This window comes from Halyomorpha halys, unplaced genomic scaffold (assembly GCF_000696795.3).
Source record: "Halyomorpha halys isolate HHAL.00 unplaced genomic scaffold, Hhal_1.1 Scaffold78.1, whole genome shotgun sequence".
Lineage (NCBI taxonomy): Eukaryota > Metazoa > Arthropoda > Insecta > Hemiptera > Pentatomidae > Halyomorpha > Halyomorpha halys.
The window spans coordinates 1,078,319-1,101,982 of NW_027108467.1; the positions used below are offsets into that span (position 1 = coordinate 1,078,319).

At 34.2% G+C, this 23,664-nt stretch overlaps 1 protein-coding gene across 1 annotated transcript in view; it reads left to right on the forward strand.

The window, feature by feature from the left end:
• The window catches only part of LOC106692921 (uncharacterized), a gene marked incomplete in the record, with an annotated part of 90,744 nt that overhangs the window by 65,803 nt on the left and 1,277 nt on the right, over nucleotides 1–23,664 (forward strand). The window contains 7 exon segments of the mRNA XM_067046800.1: nucleotides 3,230–3,277; nucleotides 6,701–6,748; nucleotides 7,040–7,090; nucleotides 9,254–9,301; nucleotides 9,376–9,414; nucleotides 16,941–17,168; nucleotides 22,832–22,943. Coding sequence (XP_066902901.1) covers nucleotides 3,230–3,277; nucleotides 6,701–6,748; nucleotides 7,040–7,090; nucleotides 9,254–9,301; nucleotides 9,376–9,414; nucleotides 16,941–17,168; nucleotides 22,832–22,943 — 574 coding nt within the window.

Consider the following 23,664-nt stretch of genomic DNA (forward strand, 5'->3'; position numbering starts at 1 on the left):
TTTAGAACGTTTGTCTAGTAAGTGCTGTAATAGTCGAAATCGACGTGCAGTTTCCTGTCTTTTCAGTCTTGTGTGAGGATTCCAGGTTAATCGTTTGTCCAAATGTAGTCCAAGGGTAGTGGATCTGTTCGACAGGGGTAAGAGTAACATTATTAAATGACACTGTAGGGCAGTTGGTAGGTTTATGACGAAGGGTAAAGGTGATTTGGTGGGATTTATTGGAAATTATCTTAATCCTCCAATTACGACACCATTCTTCGAGGGCTGTGATATGGGATTGGAGAGTTTGGAATACAATTAATGGGTTATTATTAACTGCGAGCACACATGTGTCATCGGCATACGTGGTGAGGATAGTGTTAGGATTGGTTGGAATGTCAGCTGTATAGACGGTGTAAATTAAAATTAAAATCTGTACCGCTACACCCATTAAGGGTTAGGGGTTCAGTACTTTGTAAAGAAGTACTGTTACTAGACTAATGATTGTGCAAGGATGTGATTTTGTCAGAATCACGCTCGACTGCCAAATTTTTCCTAATTTAAGAGGCTGAGTGGACCCCAGGAGGGCTCCGGAACCCACTGTAGTTGACTCACGGCTACAGTGTAAGAGAAAAAAATTTTCTGCCCAGCCAGATTCGAACTCGGGTCATTGGAGTTAGTAACCACGCCCTTTACCTCATGGCTACTGCACTCCCAAAAAAAATAAAAAATTGGATACAATAAATATAATGTGATGAAGAAAAGACAACATACAAAATAAATAGGGGTACAGAGGTGTGTATGGAAGTAACATATGAATATAAAGTAAAAATAAGATGTATAAATATTAAAGAAAAAAAATGGATAATAAATATAAAGTAAGTATGGGGGTGAGATTTTAAAAATATAGCCAGATAAAAGTAATGAAGTGAGCTTCTAAAATACAAAACGTAGAGAAAAGAAGAATTATGGGGATTTGTTGGTAGATGTTTGATCTTAAGGCTTAAGATGTGTTGCTATGTCAGGGACATGCAGCCTTTATCGACTTTATGAATGACGGAATTCTCTGTTAAATTTATATGAATGGATTCTAAAATGAGACGTTTTTTATGGTTGGGGAGAGTAGCAAGAATTGAAGTATGATCGAGGTTAAAAGAAGGATTGAGTTTTAAAGCGTGTTGTGACAATTTAGAGGCGAAAGGGTTATGGGAGTTGATGTAATTTCGTTTGGGATTAGTTTTCACAAAAGTCAAGAGTGTGGTTTGATGAGAAGGTACGTGAATGTCAAAATATTGGAGAAGACCAGGACAATCAACAATATTATGTAAAAGTTTATAAACAAATATTATATCAGAATTTAATCTTCTGTTTGAAAGTTAATCAAGACCAGTAATTCCAAGTAAAGAGTCATATGGTGTTTCACCAAACACCTGTTTTCCCAAAGAAGATGTAGGAAACACATTTGTACACCTTTCAATGCATCAATATTAGTTTTCTGATGTGGATTCCAAACTACTGATTAATATTATAATATTGGACTGACCTTGACAGATAAAGGTGTAGTAGAGGGTATTTAGATTTGCAGTTATGTGTGGTTATACTAATAAAAGCAAGGATCTTTCTGCCTCTTAGGACCAATTTAGAGACTTATCACCACGAACATGACCCAGTTCGTGACTGCATGGTCCAGAACTCCACAACTGGGTTATAAGGATTAATATCTTTCCTGAAGATATGGACTTTGTTGTCTATCTGTGCCTAACCTAAATTTACGTTTCAGTATTGAAAAAAATTTGAAATTATCTATAATTATTCTGTTATTTATTGATAACTAGCTTACCCGGCAATGCTTCACTATTGCTATATTTGAGGATGTATATTCTTTTAGACAATTTCATTCCCTATGATATTATCATACAGATCTTACTGTGTTTAATACTTTCCGTATTAGTACTATATTGAAACAATTTGAAACGACTAACCAATGAAAGTGTGGTTAAAGATTTTTTAGGAATGAAACAAAGTTGATATTAGTTTTTAGATATTCAAACATCAAAATGGCTTAACCCATCTACACCAAACTTGGCAGTGGTTTCGGGCTCAAAAAACTGCACCAGAAGGCACAAAACGGGTTTAATTAAACAAATTAGAACTGGAGATATAAAATAAAACGTCCGATTTGAACCCCATATTTTGTCCTTATAAGGGGATCAAATATAACTTTTGTTGATGTCAACTGAAAGAGCAAACATTCAGTTTTCCAACAGTTAAATTAACGTACAAATTGGATAAAATGAAGAGGTGTTATAAATGATTATATGAAAAATAGTCACCGGAAAAAAAAAAAAAAATCCTGTGAATAAATCGAGATAAAAAATTTTTAATTTCTTTGAAAAATGGTATTTGGTTCTTTGAGACGGCACTAAAACTAATATGATTTGCTTTTTTCTAAAAAAAAAAAATTATTGACCTACTTTACTCTGAGGCACATTATGTTTTTATACATAACTTTTTTTCTAATTGGGAATTTAGAGATTTCATTATCTTTAAACCTTTCCATGTCGAAATGGTACATTTTGAAAAAACTGCAATCGGCCCAGTGATTCAAAAGTTTATTGTGGACAAAGATTCGACCATACCCTTTTATATAGCGAGATTTAGCAATATTGAATTGTATATTTGGTTCAGGCGCAGGTAGACAGCTACAAAACTCTTATTAGCAAAATATTCACGTGTACTCCTTGACATCTCACTTAATCATTTCTTATTTAATTATTCTAATAAAGAAATCATTACCCTCTTATTTTTGTATTTTAAAAGATATTTGTGGTTGATTTAGAAGGCTTGTACCGAATCTTATATATATTAGTCTGAGCTGTCCATAGCTCAGGTGGTTAGGCGCAGTCTTGCCGATCTGAGATATGCTGGTGGCGGGCACCAATTCAAATCCGGCCTTAGGTAGGGTGTTGACTTTTTTCATTGAGTCGGAGTCCCACAAAATCATAAACTTGACCTCCAGCCATTGTTAGACAGTGTACGACTCCAATGGGAATGTTGGCCAAAAACTATTAAAAATATATTAGTCTTTTATATTAAAAAGATGACTATAAAACATTTAAGTATTATGTTAAACATTGGCTCAATATAAATATTTTAATCACTATTTGAGTTTTTCTTTTACTGCACCCAGACCATCTTCCTTTTCTATTAAGGTATTATCTTTTTACTAAACTGTTTAAAACCATTTCAGATACTGAAGAGGTAAAGACATCTAACAGAAGTTTCAAAAATTCATTTGGTAAAGATTTATTTTATTTGTAATAATTAGATACCAGATTTTTGTGCTGTAATAAAATGAAAAATGTGGTGTAAACAACTGACAAACATGCAGTAAAAAACCCTAATCATGCAAAATCTTGCAGTAAAAATCCAAAATTGTGTAGTAAAAAATGAAGAATTAATAAATTGAACAGTAAAATTGCTTATTGCAGGATTTGGATGTTTTATATACATTTTGGGTTTTTACTGCACAATATTTGCACATTTTGGGGTTTTTACATCATGTTTTTCACGATTGCACTTTTTTTTTTTGTTATCATGAGATATTGACTGACCAGTCTCTGCAAGCAGTTAACTGTTAGTTCTTCTCCTCCATTTGTTTAGGCTCTGATCCCAGATCGCTCTTGCAATAGTACGGAGGACTTTCCATTCAGATCTCTCGATTCTGCTTTCTACAGTACATGTTAGAGTCCAGGTCTCGCAGCCGCATATCAGAGCTGGCTTTATCATGGCATTGTACATGCTTTTGGTTATTATAAATTATAAATTAAATTAGAAAAAATATAATAATATGAAATTAAAATAAGCAAATGTTGACATATATAATATGAGAAATTTATTACAAGCATTGCATGAAATTTAGAAAATATAAAACAAAAATTAAGCAGTATAGGACTCAAAAAATAAATTTTTTTATAAATAAGTAAAACGTTGCAGTTTATGCAGAAAATTCAAAATGTGCAATATAAAATTAGTATTATTTGAATGTATTTTCCATGATTCAAATTTCTGTCGAGGTTTGGCAAAATTCAATGCAAAAAGATGTAATTACACGAAAATCTATTCTCTAGCAATAATAATATTGCATAAAATTCATCAATATGGGGTAAATGAATTTGTTTTGCTAATGCTAATGATACTATGATGATAATGGTTGAAATAATAGGTATGATAATACCACGAGTAATAAACATTGGATAACCAATTTGGCCGAAACATTGGACTTATATAGAAATAATAAAGAGTATTTGAGACAACCTGGATACACATTATTTTATTTAAACAATAAAAACTAGTCTCAAGGAACTGAAAAGATTATATATACAATAAGATGAAATGGATCCAGAATGACATGTTTTGAAACAGCTTTTGATCATTTAAAAGGAGAATTTTTATTGTTAAAAATGTATGTATAATAAAGGCTATTATTTAATAGATTGTCCTCGACGATGGCCAAATTGGTCGAAACATGGAATTTCAAAGAAATAATAAAGAGTGTCAGAGACTTAACCTGATTACAAATTATTTTATTTATTTAATTACAAAATAAAGTTTTATAATCTTGAAATCAAACGAAATTCACAGTCTCCAATCTTGCTTCGTAATAAGCTGATTTCGTTTCAGCCTAGGTCAGTGCCTCATCTCAGGTATACATATTAGCTGATCATATTTCTCAGCCACTGCCTCCATAATTATGGTGTGTTGGATTCCTTGAACATTTCAGTGTTTCTGTTAGTAGATTTGTATTGTCAATTAGTCTTTGGCAGAAGTCATTGTGATATTCTTTATCAAAGTCTATTGAGTAGGGCAGTCTTGTAAATACAGCTTCCAAAATACGAGATAAAATAATTTTCTTAAACCATTGATAAAGACCTTAATGTTCCATATTTAATCGATCTAGCCTGAACCAGATATCAATCCTTCCATTATAAACTCCTTAACCACTCAAACCCAGTAGTTTCTAACCTTGCTTTCTCTTTCATTCCGGACAATCCTCCAAGGCGTCTGAAAAGATGTCCTCAAGAACTTCTAAGGTAGAAATATTATTAGAGAGCTACCAATGGGTAGTTTCTCTACATGCTTGTATCACTCCATTATGATCTTGCATCAAATTAACTAGATGTATTTTTATGTTAATGTAGTTTTAAGTATCAATAAATAAATAAAATCTTGTATTTAGCTTTTTAGATACTGAATAATGGTGCTGCCTAGCCCACTACCCAGGATGTTTTTTGGTAATATGTATATATTTATAAATAATTGACCATATTAATTCAAATTATGAAGAAGATGGTCAAGTGTGCGGTCACAAGAAAACAAAATAGTTATTAACTATTTATTTGGTGATATTTCGCCCCACTTTGTTGAGCTTCATCATGGTTAAAAAGATACCAAAACAACTAAAAATATTTTGACATAATAGGATAAAATACAAAAGATAAATTAAGATAGGGTTAAAATTATGTAAATATAAGAGAAAATAAAATAATATACAAATGAATGAAAAGAAGAAAAAAAGTAGTATAAATATAAAATAGAGAATGATAATATTATAAAATAAAAATCATGCACATTACTGGATTAAAAATGAACAGGAGACGTAATTACACGTAAAAGTAGAAATGAGAAAACAAAATTTAACACACTAAAAAACGGTAAATAAAGAAGTAAGGTAAGATTACAGAATAAATCTAATAAAATTAATAATAATAATTATAAATGAGTAAAGAACAAAATAGTTTTTTTGTAGGTGTATGTTCACGTTTTTAATTGACCACACATTTTGATAATATTCAATTTTTTCTTTAAAGTTTCCCATTATCTTTTTTCAGGACCTGGACCTGCACAGTTCGATTTAAAAACTTTTTCATTTAAATATTTTTAAAAGTAAATAATAATAGCTTTATTGGCATCAGTATTGACAAAAGCCTCTCCCATTGGGAGGAATTTATAGTAGTTCGCTATAGCAGGATAAAAGAAAGAAAAGAAAAAAATAGATAAATACACAAAAACATAAATAACAAAACAGAGTACTCACAACCATACACCAAAAGGAAAAAAAGATAGTAAATAGTGAATATATAATTCCCAATTCTGATCTATCCATGATTCCTACGCTAAAATAAATGAATGCTTACAAATTATTTACAGTTTTATGGGCTAGGTTTCATGCACCGGAATGCATCCTATACTATACAATCTTCAGTGACAAAGGAAAAAAATAAGAAACATTCTTATGAACTCTAGCAGCAAGGATACAATATTAGAATGACATACTAATTACAATATTGTGCAATTTGAAATATAATTCCAGTATTCCTCACAGACTAACTAGAAGTACTGTTGAAGTATCAGCCATCAAATCCTCTATTAGTACTTTAGAACAACTTGGCCTTTGTTTTTTTAACACTTAATAATGATCTCTTTGAGGCAAATCATTTGAAACTTAGTTTAGTATAATTTTTTATTTAAATTTATAATTTTTTTTTTACTTTATTTAATACACAATATTTAATGTACCATGTTGGTGATGTGTTATTTCTTACTTCTTGTAAAATATATTTATCGTTGATTTAGAAGGATTGGGCTTAAAACTATATTAATCAATATGAATATCTCAGTCTATATTAACTTTTAACTAAAATGTTTGAAATGTTTTCAGATAAAGAAGAGGTAAAGAAATCTAACAGAAGTATGAAGAATTCATTTGGTAAAGATTTATTATATTTGTAATAATATTACCAAAAAATAATAAATAAATCATGCCCTCCTTCTATTAGGTTTAGTGCGTGCTAATGTTGAACGTCATTAATTAATTTATTTTAAGTCTAATATCGAATCTTTTGGTGCAAACCATGTCCTATTTAAAGTGTATGTAAGGAAGATCTGGACTGATTTTTTTTACCAAATATATTTACATACATTTTTCAGTCTTTTTAATTAAACAAGAATAATGTAAAAGTTAATTATCTATAGAATAATATGTTGACAAATATTTCAGATAAGGAAGAGAAACAGAAACTATCTTCCAGAAGCTTGAAGAATTTACATGGTAAAGATTTATTCTATTTTTAATTATAATGTTGCTAAAAAACTGACAATTAATTCTGTTTGGTTTTGACATGCTTAAACCATCAGGATATTGATTTAAAAAAAAAAAAAACATGCATCACTATGTTAATTCATAATTTTTTTTTTAGTGATAATTACTATTTTATTGATAAGTATTACAATCTACCACAAACTTGGGCCATGAGTTATAGTGCTAATAGGACACATTTATAAAAGAAATTATAAAAATAAATAAAAGTAAATAATTAAAATCTTTATATGACATAAACAGTTGGATTAGAGTCCTGTAAATAAATAAAATGAACATAATCAAACGATGTAAAATAAATTATATATACAATACAATCTCAACCTGAGGATCCCCGAGCCCACTCTTATCCCCCATTTACAAGGGGTAGAGCAGGGCTCTTCGAGATCCTAGCACAGTCCTTTCACCGCGTCACTGGTAATGAGCCTGGGGAGGCTGAGTGAGTGTGGTAAATGCAATCACTCTACATGAGCGGAGCATCTGGCCATTACCAGAACTTCAATTGTTGATTTCTTTTACAAAAGGTCTCTTAGCCACTGTCATTTCAACCTTCGAGGTGGATTGTAAGGATGGGTGGAACTGGATAAGGATTGAACCGAAGGATTAGGATGATTAGTGATATTAGATATATGGAATTTTAAAGATTGGGTTGGTATAAGATCAAAGACTAGCGCGATTTGAAGGTCATGGTGTAGTGTTCTGTTGGAAACGTAAGAGGGTGGATTAACTATGGTTCTAAGGATTCTAGATTGAAAGGATTGGATACGTTTGATGTTCGAAGATTTAGCTGTTCCCCATAGTTTAAGTCCATAGGTCCAAATAGGTCTGAGGATAGTTTTATAAATTAATAGCTTGTTTACTATTGCTGAGTAGTCAGTAAAGTTGGCTGAATCTTCTGTATAGCTCTTGTCTTTTAAGTCTAGTATCCTGGTTCCAGATGATTCTTTTGCTTAGTATGAATCCAAGATATTGCACTGTGTCGGATCTGGGTAAAGGAATGTTATTAAAAGTAGACAGATGGACAGAAGCTGCGGTGGAGGGTGAAAGCCACATGGGTGCATTTCGATTCACTGACTTTTATCCACCATTGCTCAATCTGGATGAGATGTGTTTGGAGGATAGATGAGGCTGTATCATCATCAAATGTTGCCAGGAACATATTGGGAGTGATGGAAATGTGACCAGTGAAGAGAATACAGACGACAGAACCCAAGACACTATCTTGGAGAATCCTGCCTCGAATGGATAGATATTCAAGTACTGAGAACCACTGCGAACTCAAAAGGAGCGATTTGAGAGCCAGGAGCGGAGGATAAGGTATAAGGCTTTAGACAATAGGGACTTAAGCTTGAAAAACAATCCGGCATGCCATATCCGGTCAAAAGTTAGTTCTTCTTTCTAGTTCCTCCTCAGTGTCTTTCAGCATGAAGGTGGCTCTGTCAAGGGAAATCAAGCCTCTCGATCCTGAGCCAGCACCCTCATGGAATCAGGGTTTTCCCTCTTTTCTCTCCCACTTTGGAGATATAGACTATTTGCTCTTATCACATATAAACCACACAATCTCAATGCAAAAACTATCCTAAAATTTTTTTTTTATTTTTCTATTATTGATGTGGTTAATAATGGTGGTTAACCTTCTTCTTAATCAAGATCCTTTCCATAGATCCCTATCCTTTCTCAAAAAATAAATTTATATCCTAGATTCCCTAATGGGGGTCGGGATAGTTGGTTTATTACCAATTTTGAACTTCCCGATGGATTAGGAAGAAACTTGATACTTTTGTTACTTCCAGTAAAAATATTTGATTGCCAAATAAAAATATTTTAAGACAAATAAAGACCCCCCCTTTTGAGTTATAGTTTTCAGTCCTCTTTTGAACATTTTCAGTGATTTTAATGAAACATAGATCATCTTAAGAGGAAAGGAATGGCCGATGGCTTTTGTATCACCATTATACTGCTGACAGATTGTAATATATCATTCTAGTGAAGCATTATATCATCAAATTCACTATAATTGTATACCTTGATTGTTCGTAGTAAGATGTTACTAAATATTAATATTATAAAACATCTGTTATTGTCTTTGGAATAATGCGTTTTAAAATATTTTAGCTAATGAAGAAGTAGAAAAATCTTCTGGGAACTTAAATAATGCATTTGGTAAAGATTTACTTTATTTCTATTTAAAAAAATATAGCCAAAAATTCATTTTAAAAAATATTTTATTTTTTCAGTTGAATACATGAGTATATTGAAGCAAACGAAGGAACAAAGTAAGCTGTAGTTCATAAATACGTTGTTGTTTTTAAGTTCATAATATGTTGAATAATTAAGTTCATCTTTTCTCTTATTCTTTGTCTTTGTATTTATTAATACTTGAATATGCTTTCAAGTGTTTTTCAAAATAAATACATTCACATACTCTAACACTCATACAACTAACTCTAACACATAATCAGCTAGTAAGGTTTTCAATGGTCTTGTTTGCAACAATAGATGTTGTAAGTGCATACAAGAGGCGAAACCTCTGTCCTAAATTTGTTGGAAGATCCAAAGTAATCTCATGCATATCAATGATGTAATAAAGATAAAATATAAACCAAAGCACCTCTTAGCAATTTAATGATAAAACAATAATTTTTTTCTTCAATTTTTAACAGTATTTTTATTTTGTCATATTTGAAATATTCTATAGCCGAAGTGTTTAACTTGTATACTCAAAAGTATTTCTGCTGATCCAAATAGTATCATCTAGTCCCAATTCCATCAAATTAAATGCCTTGAGTCTAATGATCAAATCAGCATATCTTCCTTTCTGAGATTAAATATTCTCCAGCATTAATTCTAATAAATCATTATTTCTATTCATTTCTTTTCATCCTGAAAAAAAAAGCCAGCAAAATCTATATTTTGTAATGTACATACATAATACATTATATTCTTCAAATACTTATCCATTCTCTTCCGAAATTAGCAAGGTGTTTGATACCATATTCAATCACTAAAACCAAAAAATTAACTAATTTTTAATATACCATTGATAAATCTAAAGGATGAGCTCATATTAGTAGGGGGTAGTGCTGCTCGCGTCCCTTTCATTTATACACGTGTCCCCTGGATAGTGCTAAATGAGCAGTAGCTGTCGCCACAACATCCCATAGAATATGATAACTGCGGTACCTAACCGTAATGAAAACAGCCTAACACATGACAAACTTACAGAACTGAAGTTTATTTTAGACTAATATAATATTGACATTGGTCTTTACGAATGTGGAGCTTCAACTGAAAAAGATTTTATAAATATGAAAGGTTACCAAATGAAAATATTGAGACATGGACGTTAAGTGGCCTCTGGAATGGTAGTTAATGTAAAAAACCATTTAGTCCCTAAAATCAATATAATTATGACTGTGACTGCAACAGAAAAGTCTGAGGTGATGCGTGTCCATTTTATCTATAGCCCACCAAGAAACAAGCTGCCTCTTGAAGATCTTCTGGAAGGCTGTGATGACCACTTTTTATTGATGGGAGACACACCATAATTAGGCAGGTGATGTAGTTAAGGATTTTATCTATTTAGGACAATGTGATTTCATAGATAATGTGCAGAAGGAACCAACTTTTCTCTTCTATAAAGGTGACCAGACCAGACACATCCTGAAATTGTTCTATTCCATCCATCACTTACGCAGAAAATTAAACAAGATCTCATTTCATCTCCGGGTGGAGCTAGTCACAAAATCCTTTCGATAGAAGGTGAAAGTTGAACATTACGCACTGAACACAGTGAATCTCGTTTTCCTCATTGGAATCTGAATAGGGCAAGATGGAAGGATTACAGGAGAGATACGGACATTATGATAAAGAAGGACATTCTGGGACCAAATATAGATCAAATTGCCCAAACTCTAATAAAAATAATGCTGAAATGTGCCCTTCGAAATATCCCTCGTGGACAAGTTCGAAAATTTAAACCTTTCGGAAATATTAAGCTACCAAAGTTAAAGAAGGAAAAAGACAATGCTTGTTGCCATGCAGAGAGATCAGAGCTAAGGTAAGATAATGGTGGCGCTGAGAAAGATAAGTGCCCAATTAAGACATGCCATTATCTGTTCCAAAAGATAAACATGAGCCAAAAAAAATTCTTTCAGACAGACAGACAGGTGGGTTTCAGGAAGACAAGAAACATGGTTGAGCAGGTCATCAGATTCTCTCAGGAAGTGAAAGATGGCTTCCAAAGAAGCCAACATATGCTTGCAGTGCTTATTGACTTGAAAGCTGCTTTTTGACTGCGTATGGAGAAAAAAACTTATTACTAAGTTGAAATGTATAGGTATAGGTGCCAATCTCCTCTCATGAATTCAATCTTTCCTAGGACAGAGATTTATTAAGGTCCACTATGGTAGTTCAGTGTCGAGTTATCAGCATACCAAACGAGGTGTACCACAGGGCTCTGTCTTGTCCTTATTTATTCAATGTAATGACTAATGACCTAGTTGAAAAGATGATTAATCACCTTGGGATCCAAGTACTTCTTTTTGTGGATGACATAGCAATCTGGGAAACAAGTTCTAGTATGGGTGGTTTGGAAGAAACTCTAAATAAAGTTATGAACATGCTACACGACTGGGTAAAAGAAAATGGAAAGACGGTTAAACCATGAAAAACTATGTTTCAAGTGTTTGGCCTTAGCAAAAAAAAACATGAGGTTCATTTACACTTTAAAGGCAAAGAACTAACCAGAACTGATAAAGGATGCTATTTAAGCATCACGCTGGACTCTAAGCTGACCTGGCTAAAACAACTTGGAAAGGGCAATCAAAATTGAAACTGATGAAAAGGCTAACGGGAACTAAATGGGGGAAACGTCTCAGGACGTACTTAGTACAGCCTACAAATCATACGTATGGGCTAATCTGGAGTATGGAGCTGAACTTTTAATAACCTCCTCCAAAGCAGTGTTATGAAAGTTAAACAAAGTTCAAAATTAAGCCTTACTCACATCACTGGCAGAGTGAAATCGACTCCCATCACAGCTACGGAACTCCAAGAAGGTCTCAAACCACTACAGGATAGGAGAGAGAAATCTGCTCTGTGTCTATATAGAAAGCTTATGCAACGAGAGGATCACTGGTTGGCTTATCATAAAGCTAATGAATGACTGAGGTCCTTTCGCAATTTTCTTTCAAAAACTGAGGATCGGTAGAATACAAGCATCTCCTAAAAGCCAAAGCACGATTCCACTGAAATCTACGGGCAACATCTTTTGACGTGTTTTGGTCTGAAAGATATTCAGCAGGATATGGACCAACTAAGGGAAAAAATTAACTTGTATTGGACTTTGAGAGGGAAAATGGCGTAATAGCCTACTTTCAGTAGCATAGAAAATAAATATATATTAGTATGCATGAATGAAAAAATAATTTTATTTTGGGACAAATGTTCCAATAGAATAAATACATTGTTCATAAATTAAGGTTAATTGTCTGGCAGACATTTGAAAGCTTCAGTTTACATGTTGAAATAACATAGAAACCTTAGGTTAAATTATAATTCATAGTAGTAATCAATAATGGAGGTTTGATTATGTAGTAGGTGAAGGAATAAATGTTGTTTAAAGGTAAGGATGGTTGAGGATTGGCAAATGGAAATAGCAAGAGAATTCCAGAAGGAGGTTGCAGGTATGACAAGGGATTTTCTAATGGAGGCGGTTCTATGGGAGGGCATATATAGATCGATTGATTGAGATCTGATATTTAATGAATGGATGGATGATCATAGTATGATAAGATCAAAGATATAGGTTGGTTTTTCAATTTGAAAAACTTGGAATAGGAAAAGGAGGTATTGCCTTCGGAAGGTTGAATAGAGCCACTTCAACTCGGTATACCAATGGGAGACATGAGAGCGCCTGGGAAACCCGAAGATAAATCTTATGAAGTGATTCATGAGTCCCTTTAGTCTCAACTCTAGAACTGCAGATAGCCCTCTGTAAACCAAGGAAGCGTAGTCAAAGTGGGTGAAAACAAGAGAGGATAGTAGGAACTGCCAGGTATTCTGACGAATGGAATCACGGAATTTTAGGAATTGTTTAAATAAAATTATGGATTTGTGCGTGGTCAGGGAAATATGATTATGCCAGGAGAGATGTTGGTCAAAGGTGACTCCAAGGTTTTTTGTTGTGGGGTAGAAGTAAACTTATTGGTTGTTAAGAAGTAGTCCAACCTGATAACTTAGCCTATCGAGTGACCAGAATCACAGACATTCGTGATACGACTGAGGAATCTCTCCGGCACCAGAAGGCAAGGGCTCAAACTGTCCCATGGTGGACGCCGGCCTTAACTACCATGAAAAGAGAGCTCTACAAGGCCCGGCGGTCATACCAGAGGTGTAGTTGTGATGAAAAGCGTGTTGCCCTCTGTGATGAGTACAGATCTAAAGCCAGGGCATATCGAAACTAGGTGCAGTCTCGTAAGCAGAAATCTTGGGATGAATTCATCGTCTAGGAGTCATCTGCAGATCCCTGGGGTATACCATATAGGGTGGCCTTAGGTAAGGTGACCCTACTGCAGGTAATCTCAGCGTTGAAGCAAGGAGGTAATCTACTTTGGACGAGGTATGTAAGATGTTAATTGAGGTAACCTACCTAAGGGATGACCCTTCCCAAGATAATGAAGAGGATTGATTAATAAGGCACGCCACGATATATCCACCTAGTACGGATTTGTGCTCACTGTGGGACTTATGGGATCTCCGTGTTGCAGTAGCTAAGCAAAGGACTGATCGTGCTCCTGATTTAGACATGATTGATGCGGTAATGTTAAACCATAGCATCCCCTACATTGAAGAAAGGCTGTTAGCGGTGTTCAATGACTGTCTGGATAGAGGACACAGCTGAAGAAGCTGGAAAATTGCTGAGGTCAAACTCATTTACAAAGGAGGAGATAAGGATAAGCAGTTGGCCAAGTCTTATAGCCCCATATGCCTCCTCCCCGTAATAAGCAAAGTGTTGGAAACCATGATGGTCATGAGCCTATGACCAGTCTTCTCAAGAGCTAGCCATCCACGCCAGTACGAATCCAATAAAGACAGAGGAACCGCAAACGCTCTGCTGAGAGTGTTGTGACATTAAAGAGAGGGCGGAGAAGTCCTCCTGTTTGATATATCTTCTGCCTTTGATAGCGTGTGGTGGCAGAACGTACTCCAGAAATTGCAAAAATATGAGACCCCGAGCAACTTGTACGATCTCTTAAAGAGTTACCTCGAGAACAGAACGGTAAAGATACGAGGCAACTTCTATGCAATAGAAGATACCATGGAAAGTGGTTGTCCACAGGGCTCTGTCCTTGGTCCTGCTCTGTGGAAATTGGTCTTTGACAAGTTATTGGGGGTGCTTGAAGAGGAGCGGTTCCCTGCCACAGCTTATGTAGATGACCTTGCCGTAGTTGTAGCGTTGAACAGCAGAGCCAGATTAAAAGATGAAGCTGGTCAGTGCGCCAATCTGATAGAAGCGTGGAGTGAGGAGAAGAAGTTGAAGATGGCTGCTGCCAAGACTCAAGCCATACTCTTAAGGGGTTGACAGACAGGGCCCATCCTATTACTCTCAGGATACAAGGAGAAGTGATACGAACCAGTCAGGTTGTGACATACCTTGGCATAAGGCTTTAGAGAAAGTTTAATCTGACACCTCATTTAGATTACATGAGAGTTAGGGTAGCTCTTGCTCTTAATGGACTCAATCGTATCGGGGGCGCATTTTGGGACCTCAGATACCCATCAACATTGACATTTATAAAGGAGTAGTTGTGGGTATCTTGAGATATGCATCCCCTGCATGGAGTCAATATTTTTCGAAAAGGCAGAAGAGCAGGTTGGCTACAATACAGAGGATAGCTCTGCTGCGAGTCACTCTAGCATACAGAACAGTGTCTCATGAGGCGGTACAGGTGTTAGCTGGAGGAGTGCCTATCAATCTTCTCCTGTAGGAAGACTATTATCGACACAAGATAAAGAGGGAAGGTCTGGGAGATTTACCGGAAAACCTCCAAGGTCGTATTGGTGAACCGATCTTCCTGAGCTGATGAAGAAAGAAAACTACCAAGACCTTCGTGTACGGGTGGAAGGAAGCTGTGGGCTCTACTCACTTCTCCCTGGGTAGGAGAGAATAAGCTACAACAGCAAGGCCTTTGTAGAAGAGTAAGATATATTTTGTAGCAAGAGTGTGTGTGAGCTGTGTGCACAGCTATGTAATGTTTGTTATATGCAGCAATGAGTTGCACCCACTGCTACGAACACCCGTATTATCTAATAGTCAGGGTAGGGTGATAAATAAATAAATAAATAATAATAAGGAGTAGTCAGAGATAGGAAGGAAGGGAGTAAAGGAGGCGCTTAGAACCAATAAGAATGACCTTAGTTTTTCCAGCTTTCAATATCGCCCATGTGTTAATGCTATTTATATCTTCTTGGATTCTTATTAGTGCTACTGTCATCATCCATGGTTCATTTATTCCTCTTATCTGCAAATGATTTCCTAATAGCCATAGCAGTAATAGTTAAGAATATTTTTTTTATCACATTGATAATGAAAATCTATACCGCTAAAACCAAAGGATGGTCAAGGGTTCAGTATGTTGTAGGGAAGTGCTGTATCTTGAACTATGGTTATACAAGGGTTGATTGTTCATGATCACACTCAATTGCCACATTTTTGCCCTGTTAAGGATACCCACTGTTTGAGGTTGGGTGGATCCCAGAGGGCTCTCACAGTGTTGACTCACTTCTACAGCAACAGAATAAATAATTATCTGCTACAGCAAGAGAATAAATAATTATCTGCTACTGCTAGATCCGAACCTGGGTCCTCGGAGCTAATAGCACAGTACCATATGTACCGAGTCATGCCACTTCCCTTTCTATCATAATGATTGATTGTACAATGGAAAAATTCATCTTTAGTTCTTAATTCGTAATAGGATATCATTTCTTCCTATGTTTTCTTCCTATGTTCCTATTTATACGCAAGGCATCAGCAGAACTCCAAGCTCTGGAGTTAGTAGCAACAGAATAAAGTCAGACCTTATGCACCTTAAGTCATTAAGCAATAAAGTCAGTACCTTATGCACTAAGTTAAAAAACATCTACAAATACATTTAAACTTATTTGCTACACTTATATACACTACAAATTATTACTACTACTATTACCAATTATTATTACTATTACTAATCACAATAAATTATTTTATACACTTAACACAGAAGCTCATTTATGGCAGTCCTAAAACTTACTGATTAGCTAATGAATTAAATCAAGTAACGGATTAGGTATTTTTTCTTGTTCTTGAAAAATTTATGGTATAACAAATTATGGAGCTTTAATTTTTGCTTTTAATTAGTATGATAACTTATTAACTCGGTCGAGTAGTATGTCATAGACCATAAATCAAAACTATTTTTTTTTGTTTTTTTTTTTCAAATTTTGTCAAAATTTGAGATGTAATTGAGATTGACACTATATATGTGTCCAAACTGAATAAATTACCCGATCTTAAGCGTTTTGCTTTGTTTCATGGACTGAAGGTTACATTTTCGGAGTTGCCTCCAATATTTTTTCTGTATAGAATACTTAAATTATGATTTATTAACGTGAATTATGATATAGTAACGTAATTAGAATGACCAAGAGCATATTTTTCTCAAGTATTTCTTTCTTTATTTTTTTACTTGTGCTTCATATTTTAAATACTTACAACCTATGCATGGATTCGTATTTATTTACTGTTATGTTCTCCTAGATTCTGTAGCTGCTAACATTGCTACGTTCAACAATGCAAGTAAAGCTACCAATCAACAGGGGAATGTTTCAACCGGCCCTGTAGCTCAACCAGTGAAGGAGATTTGTCATAATAAAAAAAAAGAAATGAAAGAAGGTGCCAAGAATAAAATCATCAAATCACCATCATTTGACAAAGCTGCGGACTCGGTTATTGCTGTGGGAAAAATCCATAGGAGTGTTTCTACTTGCAAGTTACCGATTGATATTAGCTTATATTTATTTCCTAAACTTTCTAAAATAGATTCGGATATTAAATGGCACAATGGTGCCATCTGGAATATTGGGAATAAGAATAGATTACGGTCAAATAGTCATTCAGGAGTAAGTAGAGCTGTATGTTTTGACACTCCATCTAGTTGTACTTCTTCTCAGATGAGTGTAAGGTTTTCAAAGTCATTTCACAGATGTTCCTGTTCTAACTATTGAGGCAACCAGTAAAGTAATTGTTGTGTTATCCGTATCTTTAACGTGTTTGATATGTTTTAATGAAATATACAGTTTTACTAGTCATATATTTTTTTTAATATTTATTGAAATTTATAAATATTTAGTATTTACTAATAATGATACAGTAATCTTTTATATTAATGTATAGCATTATAATTATTTTATTCCAAAAAGTTTGAAGTTTGTTCCGGTTTAAAATTAAGTGATCCTTTTTTATTTAAATTAGCACTAATATACATTATTAGTTATATAATTCGTTCTAGGAAAGGTTTAAATCTGGACAATAAAATGATTATGTTAAGTGAAGGCGTGGAAACTATTGGGTGGTAAACAAAGATGATGAAAGCTAATATAGCAAGAAGTATATTCGGAGAAAACCAAAAGATATTCTAAGTTGTTTAAATGTTTACTGTATAACTTGTTTATAAGAAACTCAGCCATGAGGAAACCTTAGATATAAGGTATATAAGAAGATGGTTAGGGTTTCGGTCAAAAGTGAAACAAAAATAGTTTACAACTATTTATTTTCCGACGTTTCGCCCCACTTTGCAGGGCTTCACCAGGGTTGCTCAAATGAATCGGTTGAACAGCTGATATATAAGAAGATGGTCAGGGTTGCGGTCAAAAGTGAAACAAAAATAGTTGTATGTTTACAACTTTTGTGTTTCACTTTTGACCGCAACCCTGACCATCTTCTTATATATCAATTTTTACAACTATATATACTTATATACTTAGATATAAGGGTTTAAGGAAATGTCGATCACCCTAGTACATTTACCCAGACATAAGAACAAACCCCTTGGTTATAAGAAACAGTAAATTACCTTTTAAAAAAACTTTCAATTAGAACATATTATTATTCTATATTTTGTTCAACGTTTTGGGATTTACCCCATACTCATACTATGTATCCTCATATTTTTCAATTATATTAATTTCTATTAAGAAATATTGTCAACTAAAAACAACTTCCTAGAAAAGAAAATCCAGAGTAAATTACCTGGATTTACTCGATTACCGACATTCACTTAGAAAATGGTTGCAAACAGGATGATGCTCTGGAAGAGGAATCGATACTAAAACCAGGTATCCACAGATTCCACTTTCACCTTCTAAAATGATGAATTACTATTTGTGGAATAAAACACATTCCTCACCAAGTGGCAGAGATAAATAGTCCAATAAAAAATTACCTACTTTTAAAATGAATAAATTCATAAGCAGCGCTTAACATTAGTATTTAAAATATTAAATAAAGTTGTTTCTGGTAATTGTTTAGATTTTATTATATTGGAACCTCCAATCATTTACTATGTTTACTATTCCAACATTATTATTGGAGGGGGGTCTAATCGGTACTCGAAAATTAGAAACAAATTATCGAATTTCCATCATGTTTCTTATAAGCGAGTTACACAGTATTCTAATATGTCTAGTTACTAATATTTATACTAAATGATCTGAATTGCAATCAGCTCCTCTGTACACTCGGACATCTCGAATATGAGTTGCGTGTCTAGACCACAAGCACGTGGTCGATCTGATTTTTTGTCTGTCCGTCTGGGAAGACCCATTTTTCCTTATGCACGTTCTTGTAAGGGAAATTTGTGGTGCTTATCAATAGCCCTCTTCCAATTGTGAAATCAACCAGTCTTTGACCATTCTCGTTAGATTCTTGGTGCCTTCTGTGTCTACCAACTATTGGTGTCTCCCAAGACCAGTTTGGCATCGTACCTTGGCAGGCTATCAAATTCTTTCCAGCGCACTATAAAAATTTTCTGTCTTCTTCCTCACTATCTTCTGTTGTTCTGGGGCATGTACTGAAATCTGGCTTTATAAATGTATTAATTAAAAATACGCTGTGAATTAATTCATTTTCAAAACACAATTTCTGCATGACAATAAAATGATATAACTCCTAATAACTAGACATAAAAAAACTATAACTTTTTTCGGTCCAATGTTACTTTCTCTACTACTTACCTACTTACTCCAATCATTAATTCAATAAATTTATTAAAATTATATATTATATATATATTCTTAAATAATAGATTTTGATCAAAAAATTCAACAAAATTTATATCATTCAAAAAATTCAGTGTCAATTTTTTTTTTTGATATATTTCTTAAAAAATTGTTGTGCAGTTTTTATTGAATCCAGTTGTAAAAATATACGACCTTATTGGATTTACTTCATACAATTTGTAGTAAAAGAAAATGGAATCAACAGAAGAATGAAATGTTCAGCTTTACATAAGTCATTTAGCTATCAATAATGTTGATGAGGAATTACATATTACAGGGTGATAAAAAAATAAGTATTTAGTCTTAATTCTATTTACGGGTCCTGTTATTGCACTATATCATTGCAGATCAAGGAGGGCATCCCTCCTACTCCAAAAGTCCTTTCCATCATATTGACGTCATTTGCAAAGCCTAGGATCTGTTGAATACTGTCCCTCCGTGCACGATTGCATGATATCTGCACTCTAGGCTGGAGTTAAGAGAAGGCATACCATGTAGTTCCCTATCTGAGTCCCTCTGTTTCCATTAAACTCTTATACAATACTTCACCTTCTTTATTGTGACTTAACATACAAGTTCAGTAGAATCCCCAACTCTGGCCTTTCGTCGTAAAGTAACTTTCTTGAAATACAGAAGTGATCTTTTATCTTTTATAGGCTAACTTACAAGCTTAAATAGAATCTCCAACTCTAGCCTTTCCTCATAAAATAACTTTCTTGAAATATAGAAGTGATTTTTTGTCTATTATATGGTTGGCGTAAGTCCTTTAGGTTTGTGGTAGTCACTAGGGGAAAAGTCCGGTGAATAGGGAGGGTGGGGCAAAAGATCCCATCCTAGGGCTAACAATTAATTGTGAGTGACTAACGAAGTGGGGGGCCTAGTGTTGTCATGATGGAAGATGACACTCTTTCAATTTGCCTGTTCTGGGCGTTTTCTTTGAATCGATTCATCCAATTTTGTTAATTGTGAGCAGTATAGGGTGGAATCGATTGATACACCTTGTGGCAACAGCTCATAAAAAATCACACCCTTGAAATTACACCTTACAGAAAGTATTATCTTCTTTTGGTGCAATGCCGCTTTAGATGGGTTCCAGGTGGTTCATTGCTGGGTCTCCAACATTTTTTTTTTGCACCACATTATTGTAGACAATCCATTTTTCATCCCATATCACAAGTCTTCTAAGAAATGGATCATTTTCTTAACGTTTCTGCAGTGAATCGCAGATGGATATGCGTGTTGCCAAGTTGGCTTCGGTAAGAGAGTGGGGGACCCAAACATCAAACCTAGAAATGTAGCCGGTCTTCCGCAAATGATTTTCTTCGCTTTTATGTGATTTGTCTAGGATGCCCTGCAATGTCTCGCACTGATTGGGATGGATTTTGATCAACTATCCTATCGCCTTAACATTAATGGTTTCAATGTTTTGTGGACGACCAGGTCGAGGTGTGTTGTTTATGTCCAAATTCCCTGCTCGAAATTTGACAAATCAATTTTAGCACATGTGCTCTGTTAAGGCATTATCCCCATATACCCCGCATATATTTTTATGTGCCTTTGTAGCTCACTTTCCTTTTTTGAAGTAATATAGCGAAATATGCCTACAATACATGATATTTCCGTCCGTCTTCTCAACTGGATCTCAAACACAATACTGACCTAATAAGTGTCAACAGACATAACTGTTTACATATTACAAATAGGATAAACAATCCTCTGTTGGGATTAATTGCATCAGAAAAATGTGACGTATTATAAACAAAACATGAATACAAAAACCGAAAGGACTTATTTGCCAACCCTATATTTTGCTTTCACCATCCATTTCGACCTTTGAATGCATCCATGGGGGGTTTAAATGATTAAATCTGCTCTGCCAACTAGTGTTTGCTATTTGCTTCTGGTGGCATTTCCTTTTTCTCTGCTTATGGAGTTTCTTTTCAGTTCTTCTTTTTTTCTCTGAATTCTTACATTGAAGAGAAGGGGGCTCTGTACAGTGTTGGCCTTACTAGTGAACAATTTGGAAGAGGTCGGATTCAAAGCCATTTCCCGTCTCTCATTCTGCTTCATAGTATTTTCAAGGTAAACTTTAACATTAATCAAGTGATCCAGGCATGGCCACTTACACTAAGGGATGAACAGCCCCTTAAGGTTTTTGAAAATAAAGTATTACGCAAAATATTCAGACCAAAAAAGGATTAATTAATTGGAGAATTTAGAATTTACAATATTGAATTAAGGGTCCTACACCCGGTAAATATAATTCAAGTTATAGCATTGCGGTGTATAAGAGGGGTGTGTAAGGTTGTAGGGCTTAGTAACGAATGGATCCCTAAAATATTAATTAACACTGAACCGACGGGTAATTGTCCGAGGGGTAGACTGAAACGTAGATGGGAGGATTGCGTTAAAACTGATTTAATAGAAATGGGTTTGGAAGGGCATCACTGGAAGAATGTATGTAGAGAGCGATTGGTGTTCTCGGCATCGAACCTTCGGATTCGTTAGGCCTTCATCATTATTATTATTCAATCTTATTTGATTTTCTCATTCTCTAAATTATCTTAACCACTTGTCTTTAAGATCTTGTCCAAGCAGCCGTGATGAAGGCTTGTAATTCTGTGCGAAATATTGGCACTAATAAATAAGTTTTTACTTATTAATGTTTTTCACTGACCACACCCCGAACCATCTTCTTATAGTATAAATCCACGGTCAACTGTTAACTCATCATTGTGACTGTCTTTTCATAGAATAAATCAGGCTAAGTGGTCCTAATATAGGATTAGGACAGGTGAATCAACTAGGCCAAGAGTACCCTAGCTCATCCATTATTTAACTTGGACTTTGAAGCAGCTGTTTAGAAATTTAGATTGGATACCAATGGCCATGACTGGAAAAAGCTGTGATGACCAAACTGCTCCATAACAAAATTTAGATGATATGAGGTGGCAAGGTATAGATAGGCCCATTTACCTTCAAAAAATTGAATTAAGTTTCTTGAAAGCAAGCTAAGTGTAAAGAATGATTTTTTTAATGAAATGTGAAATGGAATCATCACTGTTTCTTTGAGTTCTGGAGACATATAAGAAATTATCCGATTTTATGTGTTGAAAAAAATTAATTTAATTAATTTTTATTAATGTAAAGCACACATAGCCCACTGACAGAAAAAATTTCCCATATACAATTCATAGTAATTTTTTTATCACACTTGGAGATAAGTAATTCCTTATCAAGTCTATAAGTGGTCAAATTACTTGGCCTGTTTAAAGCTTGTAGATATTTACAGAATAATTTAGTTTAATTATTCTTTAACACTCTTTGATTTATTCGTTATTATGACTTCTTAAAAAATGTCTATGATTTTAGCTACGATCCATCATCAAAAATCTGATTGGATAACAGGTGTAACAAAACCTAGACACCTAGAGACATCCCATGTGATGAGTGTTAAAGAAGGAAGTAATTGCAAATATACAAGGTACAGTCATTCATTATTCTAAGACTTAAGTAAATTATATGGATACGTATTAAATCAAAAAAGGGAAGTCGATTATAAATTGTATTGGTAGTTTATTTTGAAAGAAAATATAAAAAGATAATAATTAGTCAAAGTGATAACAAAACAAACACATGGACCCATGTGGTGATGGCTTCAAACCCGTGGAAGCAAGTTCATGCTGCCCACATGGAAATTCTTAAACAAAATCTCAGGGTAAGACTTTGTTATTTAATCAAGTTTATTATCATTCTGACCCTGTTTCTGGAAGATTTATGCTAGCAATGCGGCTGAATAACATTTAATAATAGAGGTTTTGTTGCTATTTAAAAAATATGGATTATTTCATTACCAATTGTATTTCTATTTAGCTATTGTTTCATGGAATCTGTTTCTTTTCTTTTTTTTTTTTTTATTGTAACAAATAAATATCATAATATATATTATTTTCTCCAATCAATCTAAGATTAAATCTGCCATTAGGACTGTGGAGGTATGTGTTCAGTCCAAGAACCCATTAAGGATGCATTGTGCACTAATATCAGAAGGCCATGTACCATTGGCAAGTTTTGAGGGTATATGCCTTTAATTCTCACAGGATATCTACACCTTCTCGAGTATTCCTCTACAGTCCTACAGAGGAAAAAAGTTTTAAGTGTGTTCTGAAATGGGAAAAGTAAGTTCTGAAGATATTCTCTTTATG